Raw genomic sequence first — 24,596 nt, forward strand, 5'->3', positions numbered from 1 at the left:
AGCTTGGGTTCAGGTCTGGGTAAGTCACGGCTGCTTTGTTGTCATGAAAAAGATGGAGTCCTTGGAAGACACAGCGATTGTTAAGATGAAAGGGGTTGAAGTGCTATATATACCCCTATATAGCTGTTAAATGTTGATCCTGTACAGGAGTAAGCCATATGGTTCCTACCAGATGTTGCAGGACTACAATTCCCATCATCATAGGTATGATAGCCATCTTCAAATATCCAAATGGTTGTCACATGGAAGATGGAACAAGCTTGTTTTCTTCTGCTCAGGAGGGCAGGACCCGAACCAATGGCTTCAAGTTACAAGAAAGGAGATTCTGACTAGACATCAGGAATAACTTTTTTTTAAAAAAAAGATATTTATTGAAATTTTCCACTTTAATACATTAAAAAAATCAAAAAAGAAAAACAAAAAAGTTTAAAAACACATAGAGTTCACAATCCTTATTTTTCTATAACATATTTCCCTGACTTCCCCACACCTCCCCTTCTTATATTCCAATTCAAATTGTTAGTTCAGCAAGTTCTTATCCCAAATTTTTTACCTTTTTCTATTTAGTTCATTTTTAAAAAGCCAATTTTACCTTATAAACATCAATATTTATACATCAGTACTCATTCTTAAAACCTTTTTCTAAAGTCGACCCAAATTCCCTTCCACGACTTCCCCAATCTTCATACAAATAACAAAACAGAATAAAAACAAAAACAGATTATAATTATGCACCCTTTGGATTCCCAAACTCCCCCCCCCTTTCCCGGTTTCAATCCCCAACAAATGTCCATCAGTCTTAATCTACTATCAGCCTGGAGATCTCACGTCCGAGGCTCTTAATTCTCTCTCAATTCCTCTCTGCCGGTTTTTTTGATGGTCCTTAATATTAAGGACCAGATCTCGGAGAAGCTCTAGCCCAATGGGATCCATGTTTCTTCCAGCCAGACCTCCATACTTAAAAGTGGAGCCCGAATCTTGTTTCTTACTCCTTTCAAGTCCAAATGTCCCCAAAGCTCCAACTTCCACCTTAATCAGATTTGTAATCCTTGGATCTTCAGATCTCCACATAAGGAGATCTCTCCATTCTTCAATCTCCAATTCAAACCAGATTTTCGACATCAAGTTCTTATTTTCCTTTGTAGCCATCATGTCAGGCCTCTGGCTCTCCTTTGTCATCTGCAGCATTACAGCTCCTCCTTCCTTTTCCTCAGGAACAACATATATCTCTTTCTCCACACTCTCAAAGCTCTCAAGTTTCTCTTCTTGTCCAGCTGCATGAACTTCCTGAGTCAAGTCCTTATCAAATTCAATGAGTTTATTTACTGTTAAATCCAGAGTTGCAACATTTGTGGCCAAAACATCAATTTGGCCTTGTAACTTTCCCAAGAGAACAAAAACTCTGTCCAATTTAGCTTGTATTTTCCCTCCTTCAGCCATTCTTGTAATGTCCCAAAACCCCCTCTAGAGGGATTTTGGTTACTTAATATTCCTTCCAGTTCAAATCCAAAAGTCAAGTTAGTTTGTATCAGTTCTTCCTTGTTTTCAACAAATTATAACCAAATAGTAACAAATATAACCAGCAGAGACAACAGAAACAAAGCTCTCTTTTTCAGTCTTGACAGCTAATTTGACAGCTGTCAAACTCTTCAATACCTCTTCAACAGGCTCTCTCGCGGATCACTCCCGGGTCCGGGGGGGTGGCACTTCAGCTCCCAAAATTAGCTCTTATCCTCCAGTAAGATTTCTTATACTGCCAAATCGTGAAATTAATGTCTTTTACCCAATAAAAAAGAAAAGATTCTCTCGACCTTAGTTAGCAGGTCCTTGCTTTAGATTATTTACAAGACGGGGAGACGGACTTCCTGTTTGCGCCTTCCCCGATCGTGCCTAATTCAAAAAAAAATTTTCTTTGCAAATCCAATTTCCGTACTACTCACGGGTTGTTGCTTTAAAGTCCAATTACTCACAAGAAGAAGTCAGTGCTCTCCGGCCATGGCAATGCGGCTTCACTCCGCAGGAGAAGCAGTTGACTCTCAGCACCGCGCCGCTCACCCCGTCCCCCGTTCCGAAGCCTTTAAAAAGGCTCCTTCGCAGGTCGGGGGGCGCAAATGGTGCCCGCCGAGTCACCAGGTTCACAGGCTTCACCGCCTGTGATTTTTAAGGGTCCCCGCGTCGCCGCAGCGGGAAGACCCAAAATCAGGAATAACTTTTTGACAGTAAACACTGTTCAACAGTGGAATGAACTTGCTTGGAAGGTGGTGGGCTGTCATTTATTGGAGCTTTTTAACAGAGTTTGGATGTCATGGATGCTTTAGTTGAGATTCCTGCATTGCAGGTGGTTTGACTAGATGACGCTCAGGGTCCCTTCCAAAGCTACAATTCTATGATTCTATCCCTGACCATTGACCATGGTGGCTTGGGCTGATTGAGTTCAGCAACATCTGAAGGGCACCATGTTTGCTACCCCTGCTTTGACCCTGTATATAACACAACCCCTGAAGTCTTCAGGGAGTGTAGGAGTTATAATTATATCCTCTGTGACACCCCCCCCCCCAAAGCACTATAAGGCTCCTATTTCAGGAACACTTGTGAAGTCTGAGGCTTTGCTAGAACGGTGTTCTGGTACGAGGAGGAGTTTTCTTCAGAATGAGAAGGACTAAGAGTTTGCATTGTCTTGTGACTAACTGCAGAAAAATCTTGTCATCCTGATTTGTATGATAATGGTATGCTTCCAAATGCCGGGAAACAGCAGTGGGAGAGGGTTATTTCCCTCGTGGGTGATACTGCATTGCAGTGGTTCCATTCATTCTGGGATGACTTTCTTGAGAGGGTGGTATTGGGGAATTTCTGCAGTTGCTGTGACAATTGCGCTATGATGCTCCACAGGGTCCAGTCTTATCTCCATGCTGCTTAACATCTATGTGAAACTGCTGAGTCAGATAATCTGGGGATTTGGGGTGCATTTCATGAATATGCTGGTGGCATGTAGCTCTACTCTCCTTTTCATCTAACCAAGATAAGGTTATAGGAATGGTAAATTGGTGCTTAGCTGTGTCAATGGGCAGGATGAGTAAAAAACAGAAGTTCAGCCCAGAAAGGCAGAGACACTGTTAGGAGATTGTTTGTTTGCTCAGATGAGTGATACTTTTTTGATACGGGGGTGCACTCACTATAGAACAGGGTTTCCCAAACTTGGGTCTCGAGCTATTGTTGGACTACAATTCTCATCATCTCTCACCACTGGTCCTGCTAGCTAGGGATGATGGGAGTTGTTGAACTACAACAACAGCTGGAGACACAGGTTTGGGAAACCCTGCTCTAGAGAATCAGGTTTGTAGCTGGTGGGTGTTCCAGGGTCCATCACCATCATTAGAAATGCAAATAAGCTTTGTGGCACAGAGCTTAAGGTGGTATCTCAAGTATGACCCTGGGGACTTTCACCTAAGAGATTTTTGTAGAGTCTGCTGTTTACGCTTACAAGTTATGTATAGCATCTACTCTTCAAAATGATGTCCATATTATTTTCCCATTTAATCCAGATTTACAGTTAAGTAAAACAAAAACATAAATCTGGATGTCGAGGTAGAACTATGGAATAACATTTGGTTGAGGACCATAGTGTGTGGAAACTGCAAAAAACTTGCAGCAACAAGTCCACAAAAACTGCTGGGTGGAAGAGTTCCCTACATGCATGTAGACAACTTGCCTTCAGTAACCCCTGTTCTTGTCTGCCAGTATGATAACTCTGATCCATTGTACATGTGTGACTGCATTTTATAAGAAGGTCTGGAGATATCGGTTACAGGACAGAATAAGACACCCAAACACTGGGATTTGGTTCTTCTTCACATTCATTGGCTCCTGATCCATTTCCAGGCCCAATTCAAAGTTCTGGTTTGACCTACATGGTTGAGTCCTCTGTATCTAAATGATCATCTCTTTCCATTTGCACCTGCCCACATTCAGGCTCATGCAGCGGGATGGGCAGCCAGGTTCACTTGTCCTGGGCCTTGGAGAGTTAAGCCAGCCAACAGGTGCCTGCCAGGTTTATGCTGTCATGCAAAGAATGCCCTGGGCCTCCAACGACCAGGTACTTAATGCGTGAAACAGCCATGGGAGAAATGGCCATGCCTGTCCATATGCACTGCAAGTCTTCAATAGTAAAATCGGGACCTGCATTACTGCATACTAGTGTGTAGCATCAGATCAGATTGGCCACTGCTGCCACAGTGGCACATCTCATGGGCTGTGAGTCTGTTGGAGCCACATGTCTGGTGCCAGCGTTATCTTGTGTTGGCAGGGCTTGGGTAATAATGAAACATGTGGAAATAGTTTTGCAAGCATAGTTGATAAGTGCACAATCCTTGAAAGATCAGTGTAGAGTGCAAAAAGTTTTCGAACTTTTGTTTTTATCCTCAATTTCCCAGGTTTATCTGAGCTACCCTGACATCTTATGTAACTGGAGTGGCTGTATTTTTCTTTGAGTTTATATCTTTATTCTAACAAGGCTCCTGTCCCAGGCCTCAGACAAGAACAATATTTGTTCTTCTAAATGGATATTATACTATTAAAAACCTCAGTGGTAACAATTAATCATTTTCATCAAGTGGTTTTGAATGAAACAAAAATGTTTAGATTGCATTATGCAAATCATATTAGGCTGCAGTTCAGAATACACAGTCACTTAGAAGTAAATTTCATTTGAAATCCTTGGGACATCCCATTGAGCAAAGTGTCATTAAGGTTAGTTAGTTACTTAGTTACTTAGTTAGTTAAATGAATTTGTTTGAAATACGCACAATATTTTTTTCTAAAAATGGAAGAGCTTTTTTCAATTGTGATTTCACTTGGCCAGCTCATCTTTATTCTGAAAATAGATATAAAACCTGTTGTACAGGTGAGTGCTTAGACATGCCTAAGAGTATCAGTTTGCAAAGTAGGAGTAGTTTGAAGGCTTAAAAAAAAGAAATAATTCTATCACAAATCAATTGTTTGGCTCTGGCTAGTTGCCATCCCCAAAACCCAAATGACAGATTTTGGTGTGGGTTTTGAGATTATTATTTACCACAGTGCCTTCCTCCCTTGAATGTTTTGAGTAGCCCACTGGGTAGCTACTGTTTGGAAAGTAATGGGTCACAGTAGGAGGCGAAAGGGGGACGGGTTCCAGAAGCATTTAGTGTTTAATGGGGCTACTGCTGTAGTGAAGCAGTGTGCAGAAATAATTCTGATTAGACTTGGTCAATCAAGCTACAGAATCAGACCTGTCCTTCTCCTATTCATGTCTAAAGAACGGAAAACTGTCATTGTTCAGAATAAAATCTTAGAACTTTCCTTCAAAATACAGTTTTCAATTCATTTGTATATGAAGCAGGTTGTGAGAGGATGTAGAGAGAAGAAAACAGAGGGACAAATAGACTACAAGAAGTCATGATAACATCAGCCAGAGCAAAACCCTAAAGACTAATGTAGATTTCAGTGGGAGTGTTAAGTATTTACACTACTTAATTATTTCCATTCAAACTAGTTAAATCTATGCATGTTTATTTTGGGCTAGATTATCACCTTAGGTGTTTGCAGGTGTTGTACTAATATTAACTTCATGGCATGCTTAATTTATAGTATACAAATCATTTAGCTATTGATCAGGCAGGTGCTGTTAAAAGGTATTGACACGTATATGCCTATTGAAATAGCTAAATGAAGTCGTAACAAAAAATGAAATGAAATGAAAATGTAAGAATAATTATTACAAAAAGTAACTTTGTGTTTAAAATATATAATGTTACCTACCAAGCCCTAGGACTAGTGATAACAGACATCTAGAATAGCTTTGGTTAAGACACTCTCACTCTCAGCTTTGTTAAGTGTGAGAGGTCATGAGACTGCACTTAGTGTTAGGCTTCTTTGACAATATGCTTTGAAGTAGATTATGTTACATGGTGATTGTACTTTTGTGAAGTTTCTGAACAGGTCTTTAGGGAAACTAAGTGGGCATCAAAGGAGCATTTCTTATTGTTTTGAGCATGCAAAACAGCAAGGGAAACATTTTTAGTCGAATTTTTCTAGAGCCACATTGTGTGCTTGTCAGCAAAGAGATATATTGTATTTATAGATGTCATATTTTTCCACAGGGGGAAGTTTGAAAGGCATCATTGTTCTTGGCTAATTGTGTCAAGGCAATTGCTTGAAAAGTAAATGAGGATAAAGTGATAAATCTGGTGTATCAGCCTTGTGCATAATGTGGTAATCTATTCTAACCAATCCTGACTTTCAGAACATTTTTCTTTTCCTGAGTTGAAAGACTTCTTTGTCACCATAAAGAGATTGTTTCTGTGGAGTTACCATGTTTATCTGATCAGAACTGAGTACTACTAGTCTGATTATCAAATGCTGTGGCAGATAGCTAGGTCAAAATCATATCAGAGCATAGAAATAAAAAGTCAAAGAACAGTAAATATAAGGGCATATGCAGAGTAGAGGCAAGACCTTAAGGGAATCCTGGTACTTAACTCTTATAACTCTGAGAATCAGGAGTTATAGTAATGCTACTTTCTGCAACAAATGTCTGCTATTAAATATAATAGAACCATATTCTGAATAAGTAAGAGGTTCAAGCAACTAAGCAGATTTTCTTGCTTTTAAATAAATACAGGGAAGTATTTAACCCCTATTGTATAGCTACAAAGCCCTTGCTGATTGCACAGTGAAGCTTGGGAGGTCCAAAAGGATGTGATTGGCTCTTTAAAGGCAGCTCTCTCTTTTTTTGGTACCTCTTTAGCAGCAGCAGAATTCAGCAGCACAGGGATTTATTAGCAGGATTGCTATGAGAGGAAGACTTCTTAATCAAAGTTTTAACTTCTATATCCTGGAGATGAAAAGCAGAACAAAAGTGCATTCATAAGGTACCATATAGAATTATTTTGAAGGTATTACTGATACATCTAGTTAATACTAAGTAGTTAACAAAATTTTGTTTTGCACCAGTTCATCAGTTTTGCTAACTGTGTTTTAATAGATGTTTTAAAAATGTGAAGACGAAACTAAATTGGATCTAATTAATTCAGTGCTTTACTGGGGGTTGAAATTGGCACCTTTATATTACATGAAGTTCATATAAAGGTATGGACATGCTATCTTTATAAATTCCAAAAGCAAATGAAAAACAATTCTGGACCACCAAAGTTCATTAGCAAAGTTCCTGTTCTCTTCTATGCAGAAAGAAACTTACTTTGTATGCTGGAATATCTATTTAAGTTGTAATATTGGCCGATGAGAAAAGGAAAAGTTTCTTTCAATATTGATTTTTGGATTTTTGTTCATATCTCATTCACTTGACTTTCTAAATATATTTTACACAGGCAATTATTTTCCTCCCAGTTACACATTTACCAGCATTTAACATATCTGAAATTTCATTGAATTTTATACCTAATGCAAATCTTCATAACATATTTTAATTAATATACTATTTTCATGCACTAAAAAGCACAAAATTCAGTCGTGGTTTTGTTGTTACAGCTTCATTAAACCAGAAGCAAGCATGTCAACATTTTCTGTTTACTGTTGTTCCACAGTTGACTTGTAACATTATTTGTATAATACATTCTTATTTACAACTGCTCATGTTTTGAACTATACTATTATTTGAAAAAACCTATCAGAATTTTTAATTTTATGTTAAGCTGATGTAGTTGCAGTAGATAATCATGTTTTGTGCAGACTGTTTTTGTGTGCAAGATTGATGGGACATAGTTACATTAGGAGCCCTTCTTGTGCTATAGAACCCCAAGGCAGAAAATGAATGTGCCTGCTATTAAACAAAAGTGAGATCACTGAGAAATCTGCTTGTAACAAATGTGTTGTATCGAAGTCATACGAACAGTAGTCTCATTAAAATCAATAGTTCATACTGGCTTGCTAAGGCTCTATATCGAACCACGTGTATTCCAGTGAATTCAATGGGGCTCACACCTAGGTAAGTGGAGTTAGGATTGCTGCTTAACTTTATGTCTAACAAAGTTAGTAAAGTCCATTGATTTAAGTGGGTCTACTCTATGTATGATTTAGTTCAGTACAGTGGTACCTCAGGTGAAGTACTTAATTTGTTCCGGAGGTCAGTTCTTAACCTGAAACTGTTCTTAACCTGAAGCACCACTTTAGCTAATGTGGCCTCATGCTGCCGCCGCGCCACCGGAGCACAATTTCTGTTCTTATCCTGAAGCAAAGTTCTTAACCTGAAGCACTATTTCTGGGTTAGCGGAGTCTGTAACCTGAAGCGTATGTAACCTGAAGCGTATGTAACCCGAGGTACCACTGTATAACCCTTTGTATTTAAGACTAGCATACGATAAAAGCATGATATTTGGGATTACTAAATATTCATACATCAAGAACCACAATGTAATGTGGGTTTTGAGATTCGTATCTATCTCACAACAGCGTTATATATTTTGTATCGATAGATATAACCAAGCAGTTAAAGTCTGAACAATTCAGCAATTTAAGCATTCCTTTTTACACTATTGACAGTAAGTGTTATATAAGTCTATGCAGAGTTGCTGTTGTCTGTGTGAGCATGCTTTTTTAAAAAAAAATTGTGTACACACAGAACAAATTAAATACATATTTAACTATGACTAATGATAGAGTACTAACCTACTGTATAATAGTTGCCATCCAGTTAACCCTCAGTTAACTTGTGCTAAATTCAGGGAAGGATAAAATACTTTGCTTTCTGTTGGTATTTCCCCCCCTATTATGGCTTGTAACTGTATCATCTTCAACTTTTTAAGGCAGGGGTTCTCAAGCTTTCTACTCTCAATACCCACCTAAGACAATGATACTGCAGTCCCTTTTGCGGGCAGGGTGGGAGTTTGAACTTATATAGCTTGCATAGTTTGAACTGGCAATGCCAAATGCAGTTCTGAGTCCACATAGTTTCTCTTAGTGATAGTCATACCTTGGAAGTCAAACGGAATCCATTCCAGAAGTCCATTTGACTTCCAGAACGTTTGAAAACCAAAGCATGGCTTCTGATTGGCTGCAGGAAGCTCCTGCAGCCAATCGGAAGCCATGGAAGCCCCGTCGGAGTGTCGGCTTCCAACAGTAGTTCACAAACCGGAACACTCACTTCCGGGTTTGTGATGTTCGGGAGTCAAAACATTCGAGAACTAAGCTGTTCAAAAACCAAGGTACAACTGTATTAGGTACTGTTTAATTAGCAGAATCCTCAGTCTAAAAATGTGTATTACCTACTTGAATAAGAGCACCGTACTTGTAGCATGTGAAGGCATAGTGATAAAACTGAATGCTAAATCACAACCTGTTACCAGCATGCTGTCAACAGCAAAGGGATACATTTAATTGGAGTTGAGAACTTTTTTCAGCTTGAGGGCCATATTCTAGATAACAGTAGCACTAGAAAAAACAGTAGCACTAGAAAAAAACAAACATTTACTGCAAACATTAGAGCCTTCATTAGCAGATGCTGGGAGCTATTGCCTCAGTACAGCAACTCCCAGCAAAATAGTATGTATGGTTTAAAATATGCAATGAACAATATAAAAATTCATACTGTCCTTCTATTTCAGTTCCAATCATTTCTTGAAGACCAAGGGTTAAAAAAAGAGGTGATCAAACTCAGACTGACTCATCAAAACCAAGCGTTAAACAAAGGTAAAATCATTCTTATTTTGTCTAATTTCTGGGATGTAGGTTATTGAGAAATTCTTGGACATCTTGTAGGAGAAATTGAATGGCCTTTTTCTGCTTTTTTATTTAAGATTTGGAGGCATAAGACATTTTTTTGTTCAGAACTTTGTGATGTGGTTAGTGGTCCTATGCTTGTTGCTACTGGCAGTGGGTCCTGCCACTGGTGCAGCAGGTGTTTTTATGAGGCTGTGATTGGCTTTGCCTGAGTCCTGAGTCAAATTGGGCCTATTTGAAGGGATTTGGGCATCGATTCAGTCAGGGTGAGATAGCACAGACTACTATGGTTGGTTTGGATGTTTCAGAGCAACTTGTGTCTGTCAGGTAGCAGGGCGTTAGATTGAAAAACATGTGGAAAGACCAAGACTTACCTGATCACCATCTGTGTCTTCTCATTTTAATCTAACTGTCTGTTTTAGGAGATTGTGAAATGTGACTCCTGAACTGATTAAGAAAGAAGAATGCTCTTTCAACACACGTTTTTGACGCAGAGATCCTAGCATAACATCAATGGAATCTCTGTTGTATAAGATCTGTGGAAGCTGATGTTAACTTTTGCCAGCTAGAAATTGATAGTAGGGGAAGTGATTGATGTTGTCTGGCAAATTGGGGTGGCTATGTGTCTTACTTTAGGGCAGCCTTCTGTTTGAAGGCATCCTCTTATTTCAAAGAACTGCTTCATTGTAATAAAACCTTTTTTGATACAACAGTTTTGTATCCAAAGTACACTGTTCGTATTCTCTTCCATCCAGGAACTGTTGTGCATTTGTTGGGTGATGAAGATGCAAAAAGGCTATTTCTGATGTATCATTTTTGCACAAAAACAGGATGTGTAGGGAAATTGTGATATGGCTTTTGCAAGTTTTCATAAACTGCTCTCTGTTTTCAGTAGTACCCCTTTGACAATAAAATCAGCCAACTTATTTTACAGACTGGATGAAGATGGTAATTTTATGTAAGCCTCTGTCCATTAACTACAACATTACTAGGCATATCTTGCAAGTTACTGAGAACTCATAGCGACATGTTGAATTGGCAAATAATTCAAATTTATCTGGTGTTTGCCCCTCTTCCCTTGTGCCTTTTATATGTACTAGGCACTGCTCTTGGAAAGAAACTGTTGCTTGGAAAGAAACTCATTTAAAAATGTTTTATGTGGTTTTTATTTAAATAAAATATTTATACTGAAGACTTTATCCCCCTTGCCTGCTTTTCCATCTCTGAGGCTTAGGAAACAATGGAAGAAACTGATCATAGATTAAAATCCTTACCAGCACCAGCACCAAGAGAGTAATATGTTGATCATATTTAATTGATCATTCAGTCTGGGGGCTTGGAAGGAATTTCACCCCAGAAGAGATCTGTAGAAAAAATTGAGATAGTTTACTTTTACAGGGGATGATAAACCATCTGGGTTTTTTAAACCAATGTCTGTCTTGGTATTGTTCTATGGAATAGTCCACCAGCTTTTTCTGTGTTTTCTGGTCCTCAACTGCTAGAGCCAGGGCCGGATTTAGGTTTGATGAGGCCGTAAGCTACTGAAAGTAATGGGGCCCTTTATATAGCAGGCAGGGCCCATTACTTACATCACATGAGCCTACACAACACAAAACACTGTTGATGTATGTAGGTTTTATTTTATTTGTTTTTTTATCATATTTTGGAAATGTACATCCAGTTCTTTTTCCTTTAATTTTTTTGGGGGCCCCCAAGAGAGTGGGCCCTAAGCTATAGCTTGTTTAGCTTATACATAAATCCGGCACTGGCTAGAGCACATCAGCTAAGAAATCCACTGCGAAATAAGCAATCTATTTATTTGCAGCAGGGCTACATCATATTTCACACAAATGGGAAAGGACTTAGTGTTGTGATTGTTTTGAGCCAATCCATATAGAGCTTTGGTTTAGTATGCAATCACATTAGATAAATGGTATTTTAAAGTGGCACTTTGGCATGAGATACTCAGGTCTCCAAGTGCTTTGTTTTTTACAAGCCTTGTTTAAATTAATTCATAGATCTGAAAGGCTATAGAAGAATATCCCTTAGGAAGAAAATCATGAAAATGAGAAGGACATTGTAAGGTTGGTGTAGGATATTGATAGCCAGCAATGATCATTTGCAATGGGAAGTCCTTCTTCTCATTTCCATCTTCCCAATCTTTTGGGATTTCCATCCCAGAGATATTTAATGTGGGGAGGAAGTTCATTTATGATCCCAACTGTACCAAGATGAAGTTCATAAATATTATAAAATGGCAGAAGACTTAGAAGCTAACTGTTCAGGGCCCAGCTTCTTCACTTTGAACCTCAACTCTGTCTTCTCTTCCCCATGACTTCTTAACTTTCTGCTCAGTGCAGCCTATCTCCTCCCAAACAGCAAGCAATGGATTACTGTTTGGGTTTGGTCTTGATCCCACCCCCTAGGATCAGCTGTAGCAGGCGAAAGTAGTTAGCTAACAAAAACATGCCTTAATTTTGGTAGGCAAAGGAATGTCATACAAAGATAGGCTACGGATCTACTCTCCATGCCAAGTAAAGGGAATAATTGGATTAGCTATTGAATAACAATAACAGTAATTTAGCATTTATACAACGCCCATCTGGCTGGGTTTCCACAGCCACTCTTGGGCGGCTTCCAGCAAAATATTAAACAGAATAAAACCTCAAACATTAAAAACTTCCCTAAAAAAGGCTGCCTTCAGATGTCTTCTAAAAGTCAAATAGTTGTTTATTTCCTTGATATCTGATGGGAGGGCATTCCTCAGGGTGGGCGCCGCCACCAAGGAGGCCCTCTGAATGAAAGCCCATACTTCTATGGGTGAGTAGCTGATAAGTTACCATCTGAAGACATCTTGCTCCTACCCGCCCCCGCCCCCCCCCATTTTTAGTTTTTACAGAGCTTACGTGCCAAAGACATGAGAAACAGTGAACATAATTAATCTGGATTTTAGAAAAAGCTTTTGATAGTGCACTATCCTTCTGATCAGCTTACATAAGCAAAAAAGACTAGTAGGGTGGATTATAACAGAATGCAAAGGATATAGGATATTGGTTGAAGTTGGAGGGAGAGAAATGGTTTTCCTTAAGCATCACTGTTTTTGACTACTGGGTTTATACCGTGCCTGAAAGTAATGCAATTTTTCAAGAGTTCTCCTGATATATTTGAAGTGGCTAAGACAATAGCAAGTATAAATCAACATGTGCCACACCATAAGATTATCTGAAAAGATTTATAGTTGTGCCATGTCTATCAGCTCTTGTAAAAAAAATGCAGAGGATGACAAATCTCCAACCATCCAATCCAGAAACCATAATATGTTCTTGTTTATACAGCACACCTCACTTAAAGCATAAATTGTTAAAGGACACAAATCTAAACTACATACAGTACTATTATCATACTGTTATTTGTATATGATTTCATAGTGTAGCCTTTAACCAATTCTTTGTGTGCCTTTATATGAGAAATAACCAACTCAATTAGAACAAAACTAAGGGTGAATGTCGCCTACCGTTTGTCATGCTGTAAACATACTGTGTTGGCTGTATAGCTACATGGAGGGCAGTGAAACAAGTCATAGGGGTGGGCAGATTGTTTGTGGCCCTTAGCATGACATGGCCACTGCAGAACTTGCATGGGCTCATCAGTGAACTTATTTACTTCTACTATATTAAGTTTATATGTCAAAAGAGGTTCATATACCCTATTAGACCAATCTACAGTATCATCTCCAACAGGGATGATTCACTGGGGTTGATGGAAGTTGTCTTCCTCAGACGTACAGAAAGATCAGTTCGTAGCAGATCTTGATAACTGGTGAAAGCTAATACAAAAGGTGCTGAATCAATATCTTGTATGAGCTTGTGCCAGTCTTATGTCCTCCAGATATTTTGTACTATTTTGTGCTAGGGCTGACGGGAGTTGTAGTCAACATCTGGAGGGCAGCATGTTGTGGAAGGCTGCCCTAGATTGTTTCTAGGGGTCTCATAGTAAAAGAAACAGAGCTATGTTGGTAAAGATTAGAAATGGATATATACAGACCTTGGGATGTTTTTTGTAACGTTCTTTTCCACCCTTAGGGTGCCTAATAGGGAGATGGTGCATGAAAATTTTCTTGGTATTCAGGAGAGGGCACATGGCCTGTCATTTTTATTCACCTTATAAGTCAGGACCTGCTTAAATTGGATTCGTGCTACATGCTTGCAAAAATCCAATTCAAATTATTTGCACTGTGCTATTGTCAGGGTTTTTTTTTGGCAGCAAGTTAATTTTAGCAATCAATATGTTATGTTACTGCACGCCTACATAAACAGGGAGATTAAGTGGTTTATTTTAAAATCTTAGGTTATCGCTTGGAAAAAGAAATATGTCTTCAAAAGCTAAATTTTGGCAAATGTTTTTCATTTTATTTTAATGAGCAAAGAAGACATGAACACCTATTGCTATTCACCATACTACTCTCTAATTGTTAGTTCCTTTATAAAAGAACAAAATGTATACTTCAGTAACCTTCACAGTTGCTGTGTGGTGTAGAAGTTGTCCAGTATATGTAATATCTATTCTTCAAACAATGGACTAGAGATTAAGCATTGAATCCAACTGTCATACTCAGAGGAGATGCACTGAAATCAATGGACTCAAGTTAGTAATGTTCATTGACTTCTATAGTTCTTTTCCTTCAAGGTTCCTCACTAACAGCCTAAGGGATCTCTATTTCCTAGATTGGCTAGAGTTGCCATGTCAATGAGGCAGACTGCAGCAGAATCCTCTGGTGGTGGTACCCCTACAAGCAACCCACCCACCCCTGCCCCTGCCACCAAAGAAGCGAAGAGAAGCGGCAGCTTCTGGCGAGATCTTGCACAACTGTTTCAAGGTCTTGCTGCTGCCACTGCTTGTCTTCACTTTTCCTGTGGTGGGGGGAGCACCTTGCCTGCCTCCAAAGATGCAAGGATGCAAGGAGAAGCACCTTCATCTTCCAGGTTTAAGCAAGATCTCACAGACCTCTTGCAATATGTTGCTGGAACCCAGAAACCTCATGACCCCAGTAAGCAAGGCTTCTGCCGAGGGGCAGGTGGAGGCACAACACCTTCCTGTTTTGCCTCAGTTTGTGAGACCAGCACTGTAAATCATTACTTCCCATAAATGTCTGAAATAATTGCGGATAACAGAGTTCTATAGCAAATCTCATTTGAAGATACTGCCATGCACTTAAATTTAAAGCAGATACCAAGGGACTTGTGTTTTATTAATGTGTCATCTGAGTAAGGGGGGGAGCACATTATGTTTAGAGGATAATGAACATGATTGCACTTTGCACCAGGGTAATGAAGTGTAGTATGTTGCATCTTATTTAAATAAGAAATGCTTTCATTGCTAGGTGAGAACTTTGCTTGCTAGCCTGGTCCAAAAATAGGATAGGCCTTTCCTTTAGGTCTCAGTGCCTTGATACACATACCTACCAAGTCATCTCCCACTACAAAAGCTCTTCACTGATTCTCTGATTTAAAAGTCCTCTAACCTTTATTTTTCAATCACTTTGGCATCTTTTGTTCTTTTGGGGAGCTATGACAACTGTTAACATGTACACGATTACACATGAAACAGGTCTACTCCTTTGAAATACTCCTATCTCCGGTAAATCCCATGAGTTGGCAAGAGCTATTCAGCCTTTTTCGCACACAGTGATTTGCTGCTGGTGCATATTGTGCTGCCAGCAGCAGATCCTAACACAAGGGCAAAGCTCATAAAGGATCAATTTGGCACAGTTAAGCAACCTCGCTGCTTCAGAGCTTTCTGATTTGTTGTGAAACACTTACTTTGCAATCTCATCCAAATTTGTTGGCTGCTGATCAAGCTCTTACTGATTATATAGTGGTGCCAAACAGAACCCAGTTTAGTCATAGCTTTGAATAAAATCAAAGTGATACATCTTACACCGCCTGTCAAAGTACATATGCTTGTGACTTCATATACCCTTACAGAATTTCCAAGAGTAAGCAGGTTCATATATTAACTTTACTCAGTAATGTCATTCGTCTGGCATTAACACCACTTTTCAATAGCTGGGTGTTTTGTTTTGTATTTTACATGGTCTAGTAATATTGCAAGGCTTTGTTGCTTCACTAGAATGTTGATGACTAGTAGCAGTTTCCAAAGCCTGCTGAATGAATGGATAGTGTAACGTCAGTGCTTGAATGACAAAAGAATGGATACTCAAATAGAAATGGTGCATAGTTTCCAAAATGATGGCAATTCATGTGGTTTCCTGGCTCTTACAACTTTGGAATGAATTATTTGCTGTTCAACTTTGTAAGAGGTGTGATACAGGAAACATATTTCAGCATTGAAATCATGAAATGCTCACATCCATTCATCTGTCAGTGAATTCAATAGATTGCGAAATATTATTAAAAGGAGTCAAACTAGCACAAATGTTTTGAAAGATGATAGGTTTTCTGATGTCAAAACATCTTTTGAAAATAAATGTGGCTTTAAAGGTTTGAAAATATGCAAACGCTTAATGAACTAGGTCTATTAAGAGATCCATTTAATTGGCAGGATTTAATAAAAGCTATTTTAAAATGAAAGTTATTTGGCAGCCAAATACTTCAATTTTGTCATCTACATACCTTAGTAAAAATAGTGATTTTGAAATGCAAGAAAAGTTCCATCTTGTAAGAGTTACTATTGAATTGTGCATGGGATCTAGTTAAGAAATGAAACCTTTTGCTAAATAGTTAATCAGATCGAAGGCTTCAAAGGCTCTGGCTGGATAAAAGGTTTTATTATTCAGTTTAACCAGTGGGAAATAATAACTTAAAAGGAAACATTTACTTTGGCCTAGAAACAGTTTCATACCCTCACAAGTGTCCTAATTTCCCAGGGACAGTCCGGAATTACAGAAGCCATCCCGGCTTTTGATTTGGTCCCAGAATGTCCCTATTTCCTCCACTAGTGCCACTATCACTGAACTTGGGGTGCTTGCCGGTGCTTGTCCCAAGTGATGACAATGGTGGCAGCGGTGGCAGCGGTGGCAGTGGGGGAACAGCCCATTGCCTCTCTATGGCTGCCACTTCTGGCCTTCTCCATTGAGCAGCTGCTGGAGAGTGGGCAAGGAGAGGAGAGTCTGCGGCCACCAAGGTCTAGCCCTGTGTGAAGCACCAGGTTCTGAGGGGCAGGCAGACAGCAGAGCCTCCCTGGGCAGGAGGAAAGAGGGAGCGGAGCCGAATGCAAGGAGTCTTGATTGATATTTTTTCTAATGCTTTGTGTGTCCATGTCTAATTTTGTCCCTTTCTAAAAAGTATTTATTGGTGGGTGCTCTTCTTTATCTAAATCTACGCGGGTGGCGCTGTGGTGTAAACCACTGAGCCTAGGGTCGGTGGTTTGAATCCCCGCAATGGGGTGAGGTCCCATTGTTCAGTCCCAGCTCCTGCCAACCTAGCAGTTCAAAAGCACGTCAAAGTGCAAGTAGATAAATAGGTACCGTTCTGGCGGGAAGGTAAACGACATTTTTGTGTGCTGCTCTGGTTTCGCCAGAAGCGGCTTAGTCATGCTGGCCACATGACCCGGAAAAACTGACTGTGGACAAACATCAGCTCCCTCGGCCAGTAAAGCGAGATGAGCGCCGCAACCCCAGAGTCGTTTGCGACTGGACTTAACTGTCAGGGGTCCTTTCCCTTTACTTTTTTTTTTTTACCAAAGAATAAAATAAAATTGAGATTTAGGGGTTTTCTCATGATAGCAAAGGGCATGTGTGCTCACCCTTCTTCAGATAGGAAATGTTGCCCCCCCTCAAAAATAGGGGCCCAGGAGGGTCAGCTATTGGGGGGGGGGTGTTGAGAAATGTCCCTATTTTCATCTGAGGAATGCTGTTTTCACTCTTCTTTTTAGTAGTATGGATAAAGTATGTCTATTTCAGTCAAGTACTGCTTTTAGTCAAGTACTTTCCTTTGGGGAGGGCAGCACAGTGATTAACTGCAATTTCATTGTAGCCAAGAAAATCCTCAGATTGGCCCACTTGAACTTAAGGTTTTGGCAGGCCATCAAGCCCAGCAGACTGGCCGGTCAGGGGAATTCCCAGATAGCCTGTCGGCAACATGATCTCTGACCGCCCAGGGATGGCGGCTAGGAGCTCCTGACATCATTGTGACACCCTGTGATTGCTAGGTCCTGCCCACATGTCATATTTGCCCCATGAGAGTCTCATTCTGATAAGAATCTGGACCCATGAAATAAAAAAGGTTCACTGGCCCAGTACTAGGTATCTATCATGGCAGCAAAGTAACTGGAGTTCCATCTGCATAGCAGGGCTTCCACAAAATTCTATAGCCCCGCCCCAACTGGCATATCATGAATAGGAGATTGCTCTGATAATGTGCAGAATATGTAACTTTATAATGCAGCTATTTATTCATTGTATAACAACATGTGGTGACTTTATCTCGTGGCCAAGAATATCCTCAGTTCAGCCGGAGCTGCAGTCTTACCTTTCCCCATTTATGTCACTATTCATCCTGAATACGATGAACCAGAACAAAAATTGTGCTGACAAACCTACAGAGGTGTTTTAGTTAAATATGTTCTATCATGAACCACTGAGGTATTTTATGTTTATAGCAGATGACACTTAATAGCTACATACTGCAAGTTCAGCACTTGCATTCCCTTTGGCTCTAATATTAAAATCATATGACAAAATGCCCTGGTGTATGCTTCAGATTACACAATATTTCTATTCAGGTTGCTGCACTACCTGTCTTGAAAAAATGGATTATGTGAATAGAGGCAAGTCAGTGAATATTAGGTTGGTTGGCTGGTTGTTGAATGTTACCAAGGCAATATTCAAAGCTTGCAAACATTCTGGGTTATTTATGTCCAAACTTCTGCAATATAAGTCAGTCTCAGTTGCTTATGCGTGATCATGGAATAATAACACAGACCAACCTTTTGGGATTGTTGTAAGGAATACTGAGATAATGATATGGGTCACATCTCACTTTAATCTAAAGTTAAGCTAAATGATGGTTTAAATGTGAACATGTAACATGCTGGTGCTTAGAGTTCAAATTGTGGGTTGTTCATTCAAAAACAATGAGTGCTTCATTCTTAATGCACGCTGCTGAAACTGTTGATAGCTGCTACAGTGCTACCAGGAGCTAAGCCATGGTCTCTCATTTTGTTACAACTGCACCTGAGACTATAGTTTATATCTTTCCAAACAAACCATGAGCTCAGATTTGGACACAACACTTAAGTCAGACTGACAGGCTTAGCTTCTGGCACCATAGCAGGTACAGAGAGGAATGAAGTGCATGCTACTGCAGCAGCGTACAACAGCATACTGCACATTTGCATTCAAACCATGCTCTCGTTTAACTATTGTTTAAAGTAATGTGCAAACAAGGCGAATGTATGCAAAGTGTGTCCAACACTGAGCACACTACATTGTAATTATTATGTATCATGGGATGAGTTTAACTCAGAGAAGACCCATTGGAATTAATGAAAATGGCTAAATTAAGGCTATTAATTTCAGTATCCTTCTTGTTAAATCCAGGGAATGTCTCTGCTGTTTCTGTGTGCAGAGAGTTAAAAGGATTTTTTGGTGGAGAAACAGACTCTTTAAGAGGCAGAAAATAGTTGTCCAAGTTACTCTGCTTGAGAATTAAATACCGTGACTCACTATCCATATCTGGACAAGTGGGTCTTTTTGCTCTTCTCATTTCTGGAATTCTACGTGTATCAGCCAAGCCGTACTTCTTGGGTCAATTGGTTGAGTTCCAAATCTACAGTCTCATCCAGTCCTGATTGATCTACAGCTATTTTGTGGGCAGCAAGGCAGTAGAGAGGAGGCTAAAAAGATAAAAGCAAAAACCAAAGAGGGCATTCTTTCAACGTAGCCTCTTTGGCCAACAGCAATTTTTCCTCTCCTTCAGTTTGTTTAAAATATAGGGGGTCAAAGGAATTAAAATGGATTTTTAAAGATTAAAAGGTTTTTAAGGTTAAAGGTCCTTAAAATAAGTTTTTTAAATGTGGAGATATAGCCAACAGGAAATCAGGGCGGTGGCTGCAAGGCTGGTAGCCTTCATTAAAACTAATTTATGACTCTGGCTTCACAAATTATATAGTGCAAATTCCTGAGGCTGTCGGAACACATAAAACAGCCTTGCCTTCGATAAGAAGAATTTTAAAAAGAATAAAAGAGAGGGGAAGAAGCCAGCAAAGCAAACCCCCATCATGTACCAGTAATTGAAAGAGAATTTGAGGATCTCTGATATGCATGTCTTACCTTGGCGCCATCTTTCAGTGTGTCAGTAAAATTTCATTGAATGCATCCATGATCTTGATACTTTACAAAAGTTTCAAAGGCTTAGTTCCAAATATGCAGCTATATATGTATATGTAGGTGGTTACTTGAAATAGAGGCGACATCATTTTGTAAACTGTAGACGTGAAGCAACTGCTGCTGTTGTCATAGCAATTTTACCATGCACTTGTAAGCCCTTCATGTGGTTCCATTTCAGGTGGCCATCTGAATGACCTGGAAAATTAATGCAGATTTGATCATGGAGTGGAACCTTGTCTAAGGACCACTTTTCTTTCTTTCTCCACCTCTCCCCCCGTTTCACTGGAAAGGCACATAAGAAAAAGTCCTTATGAGCTCTGTTTGGACATTATATCACTATGTGAAAGTGTATTCATAAGATGCACATGCATCTTAGCCCTAAAAAAACCCCAGGCACCTCAATCACATGGAATGAACCCTCTGGGATCTTTCAAACCATCTAATGAACACACACAGGTCAGGCACTCACTATCCTGTTTTCCTTACCCACCTTCCTTGCACAAATCTGAAAAGACCTACTAAGTCAGTCCATTGTTATCTCTAGGTCAGAAGGTGGGTGACTCACTGCTTGATCTGAGTACCTTTTGAACATGTGACCTCCTTCCTGCAAAATATGTGGTCTGCAACTGAAATAGAGTTCTCTTTTTTTTTTATAATATTTTTTATTAAAAAGTTTTTATAACCACACAAACATAACATACATACAACAAATACATAAACAAACAAAAATAGAAACACAACAAAAAACAAGTACCATTTCATATCTTACTTTCTTATACCTTTCTTCCCCGACTTCCTCATGCCTCCCTTTTCTGTATTCCAAATTCTTATCAATTACTCAGCAAATCTTCCCTTATTTTAATTTAGATTTAGGCTAATCTTCCTTATTCTCCTTGTCTTAACCATTACTAATAGTAACCATTTACTTTCCAGTCCAACATCATTCTAACTTTCATTAATTTTATAATATTTCTTTAGGTAATCCTTGAACTTTTCCCATTCTTCTTGCGCTGCTTCTCTTCCCTGGTTTCGGATTCTGCTCGTCATTTCTGCCAGGCCCATGTAGTCAATCACCTTCATCTGCCATTCTTCCAGAGTGGGTAGCTCTTGTGTCTTCCAGTACTTCGCAATGAGTATTCTTGCTGCAGTTGTAGCATACATAAAGAAAGTTATATCCGTCTTTAACACCCCTTGGCCGACAATACCCAAGAGAAAGGCCTCTGGTTTCTTAGGGAAGGTATATTTAAATACCTTTTTCAGTTCATTATAGATCATTTCCCAGAATGCCTTAATCTTCGGGCACGTCCACCAGAGGTGAAAGAATGTGCCTTCCTTTTCCTTACATTTCCAACATTTATTGTCAGGCAAATGGTAAATCTTTGCAAGCTTGACTGGGGTTATGTACCACCTATATATCATTTTCATAATATTTTCTCTTAAGGCGTTACATGCCGTAAATTTCATCCCGGTGGTCCATAACTTTTCCCAATCAGCAAACAAAATATTATGACCAATGTCCTGAGCCCATTTAATCATAGTTGATTTAACCGTTTCATCTTGTGTATTCCATTTCAGCAGCAAATTATACATTTTTGACAGATTCTTAGTACTGGATTCTAACAATTCAGTCTCCAATTTTGATTTTTCCACCTGGAAGCCAATTTTACTGTCCAATTTGAACACTTCATTTATTTGGTGATAGTGCAACCAATCTCTCACCTTCCCTTTTAATTTCTCAAAACTCTGCAATCTCAGTTTGTCCCCTTCCTTTTCCAGAATTTCCCAATATCTTGGCCACTTCGACTCCATATTTAACTTTTTAACTGCCTTAGCTTCCATTGGCGACAGCCACCTTGGAGTTTTGTTTTCCAGCAAATCTTTATATCTGATCCAGACATTTAATAGTGCTTTTCTGACAATATGGTTTTTAAAACCTTTATGTGCTTTAACCTTGTCATACCACAAATATGCATGCCACCCAAAAATATTGTTAAAACCTTCCAGATCCAAAATGTCTGTATTTTCAAGAAGCAGCCAGTCTCTTAGCCAGCAGAAAGCTGCCGCTTCATAGTACAGTTTAAAGTCTGGCAGGGCAAACCCCCCTCTTTCCTTTGAATCCGTTAATATCTTAAATTTAATTCTGGGCTTCTTGCCCTGCCAGACAAATTTAGATATATCTTTTTGCCACTTCTTGAAACAGTCCATTTTATCCATTATTTGTAATGCTTGGAACAAAAACAACATTCTTGGCAATACATTCATTTTTATAACTGCAATTCGACCTAACAAGGAAAGTTTCAGGTTTGACCAAATCTCCAAATCTTTTTTCACTTCTGTCCAAGTTTTTTCATAATTATCTTTAAATAGGTTCACATTCTTAGCTGTCATATTTATACCCAAATATTTCACTTTTTTAACCACATTCAACCCTGTCTCATTCTGAAACCTTTCTTTTTCAACCTGTGTTAAATTTTTCTCCAATACCTTAGTCTTTGACTTATTCAATTTAAATCCTGCCATTTGACCAAACTCTTGAATTATTTCCAAAACTCTTTTTGTGCTAGCTTCTGGCTCTTGTAATGTAAGTACTAGGTCATCTGCAAATGCTCTCAATTTATATTGTTTAGCTCCGACCTGAATCCCTTTAACCAACTGGTCCCTCCTAATCATATTAAGCAAAACCTCCAGGACCGATATAAAAAGTAGTGGGGAGATAGGGCACCCCTGACGTGTCCCTTTTTCAATCTTGAACTCTTCTGTAACCACATTATTTACAATTAATTTTGCTTTCTGTTCAGAGTATATTGCACCTATACCATTTTCAAACCCTTGGCCTACCCCCATCCCCCGGAGGTTCTTCAACATAAAACTCCAAGATATATTGTCAAAGGCTTTCTCGGCGTCCACAAATATCAGAACGGCCTTAGTGTTTATATTCACTTCCAACTTCTCCAAAATGTCAATTATATTCCTTACGTTATCCGACAAATGCCTTTTCGGGAGAAAGCCCGCTTGGTCCCCATGAATCTCCTCCATCAGAACTTTTTTCAATCTCTTTGCTAAAATATCAGCAAAGATTTTATAATCCACATTTAGTAACGAGATGGGTCGGTAGTTCTTAAGTTGGGTCTTTTCAGTCTCTGTCTTTGGTATAAGCGTGATGTAAGCCTCACTCCACGTGTCTGGTGCCCTTCCTGAAATAGAGTTCTCGCCCCCACCCCAGCAGTGGCAGCATTGGCTGTTGCTTCCATGCATTTGTACATGGAATGAAAAGGAGTTCCCGCATATATAACCCAGATGGTACAATTGTTACACATTATGGTTCACATCCTGATTTCTGGTGCACTTAAACTGAATGTCTGAATCAGCCATAATGCAAGGGTTGTAGTAGCCTGATTATGTGTTCCAAACCATTGCTAACAGTTGTTTGGTATTACTTCGTTTCCAGATTATACGACTTCACAAACCCCATTTCCAGAAATCTCCTGCTAATAAGAAAGGAAATTTGAGTTTGTTTTAATTCTATTGGGAATTTCCTAATACGTATTGGAATGGAGTGGAGCAGCAGCATCTCTGAAAGCAGACTTTCCCTGGTTCTCTTTTTTTGCCAGATTATTACAGCATTGGATGTACCTCTTGATCGTAAGTTTTAACACCTTTTTAGTCCAAAGAATGGTGTTGCGTGCCTTTATATTGTTGTAGAGCAGGGCTTTCCAACATGGCACCTTCCAGATGTTGTTGGAATACAGTATCATCCCTGACTGTGGCCATGTCTGCGGCAAATGATAACTGGAGGCTCAACAGCATATGGAAGGCATTACAGTGGCCAGCTCTGTTACAGGGAAACAAACTGATAACCTAAATTCAGCTCATAAACAAGCAGCATGCTATTACCTTATTTAAAAAACCCACATTTGTATATATATTTCACACTCTCACTTCCTTTAGCTGTGGAAAGTTCCAAGGCAGCCATTCACAGTGTCATTTCCTTGTAAGAATTGAGTACTAGATGCTTAAAAACAAACTAGGCATTAAGGTAACAGACTGGTCAAAAGCCCAGGACACTTGCATTTTGGACAGCAGCTTCACTTTTTATCTTTCATGCAAATGTTTTATTTGTTATGTCATAAAACTGTAAAATTATAAACACAAAGTTGCGTTTTTTTCCTACAGCATGAATACATTTACAATAAAGCTAAGTAGTATTGGTTTAATCCTGCAATATTAAGGAAGGCTCTCACATTTAAATTAATATATTTGGTAATGGAAATAGCATAGCTAATAACATGTCCATGTTGTCGATGGAATAGCAGGTATCTTTGGCCATTTCAGACCCAGGACAATTTTTTAACTCAAATGTGAATTTGGGACCCATTTCTTATTTATTTATTTTTAGTGTATATTTGGATGGTGGTAGTGTTCCCGTTGCAACTCACCTTGGATCAGGCTGCAAGTGGGTCCTGATCCCCCAGCTGAAGACTAGTGGAATAGATGCTGTTTGTATTTTTAAAATGCAGTCTTAAGTGCTTAGCTGCTCTTC

At 39.2% G+C, this 24,596-nt stretch overlaps 1 protein-coding gene across 21 annotated transcripts in view; it reads left to right on the forward strand.

The window, feature by feature from the left end:
• The window catches only part of NRCAM (neuronal cell adhesion molecule), a 139,960-nt gene that overhangs the window by 40,584 nt on the left and 74,780 nt on the right, over positions 1-24,596 (forward strand). For 19 of the 21 annotated variants that reach the window (XR_008332595.1, XM_053407272.1, XM_053407279.1 and 16 more), the window contains exons 2-3: positions 9,594-9,678; positions 23,505-23,698. Coding sequence is in view for 20 of the 21 variants with exons in the window: in XM_053407272.1 (XP_053263247.1) it covers positions 23,608-23,698 (91 nt within the window). In the remaining variant the exon portion in view is untranslated. Of the gene's footprint in view, positions 1-6,781; positions 6,906-8,465; positions 8,532-9,593; positions 9,679-23,504; positions 23,699-24,596 lie in introns of all 21 variants that reach the window. The other 2 variants (XM_053407274.1, XM_053407273.1) reach the window with 2 other exon arrangements.

This window comes from Podarcis raffonei, chromosome 10, assembly GCF_027172205.1.
Source record: "Podarcis raffonei isolate rPodRaf1 chromosome 10, rPodRaf1.pri, whole genome shotgun sequence".
Taxonomy (NCBI): domain Eukaryota; kingdom Metazoa; phylum Chordata; class Lepidosauria; order Squamata; family Lacertidae; genus Podarcis; species Podarcis raffonei.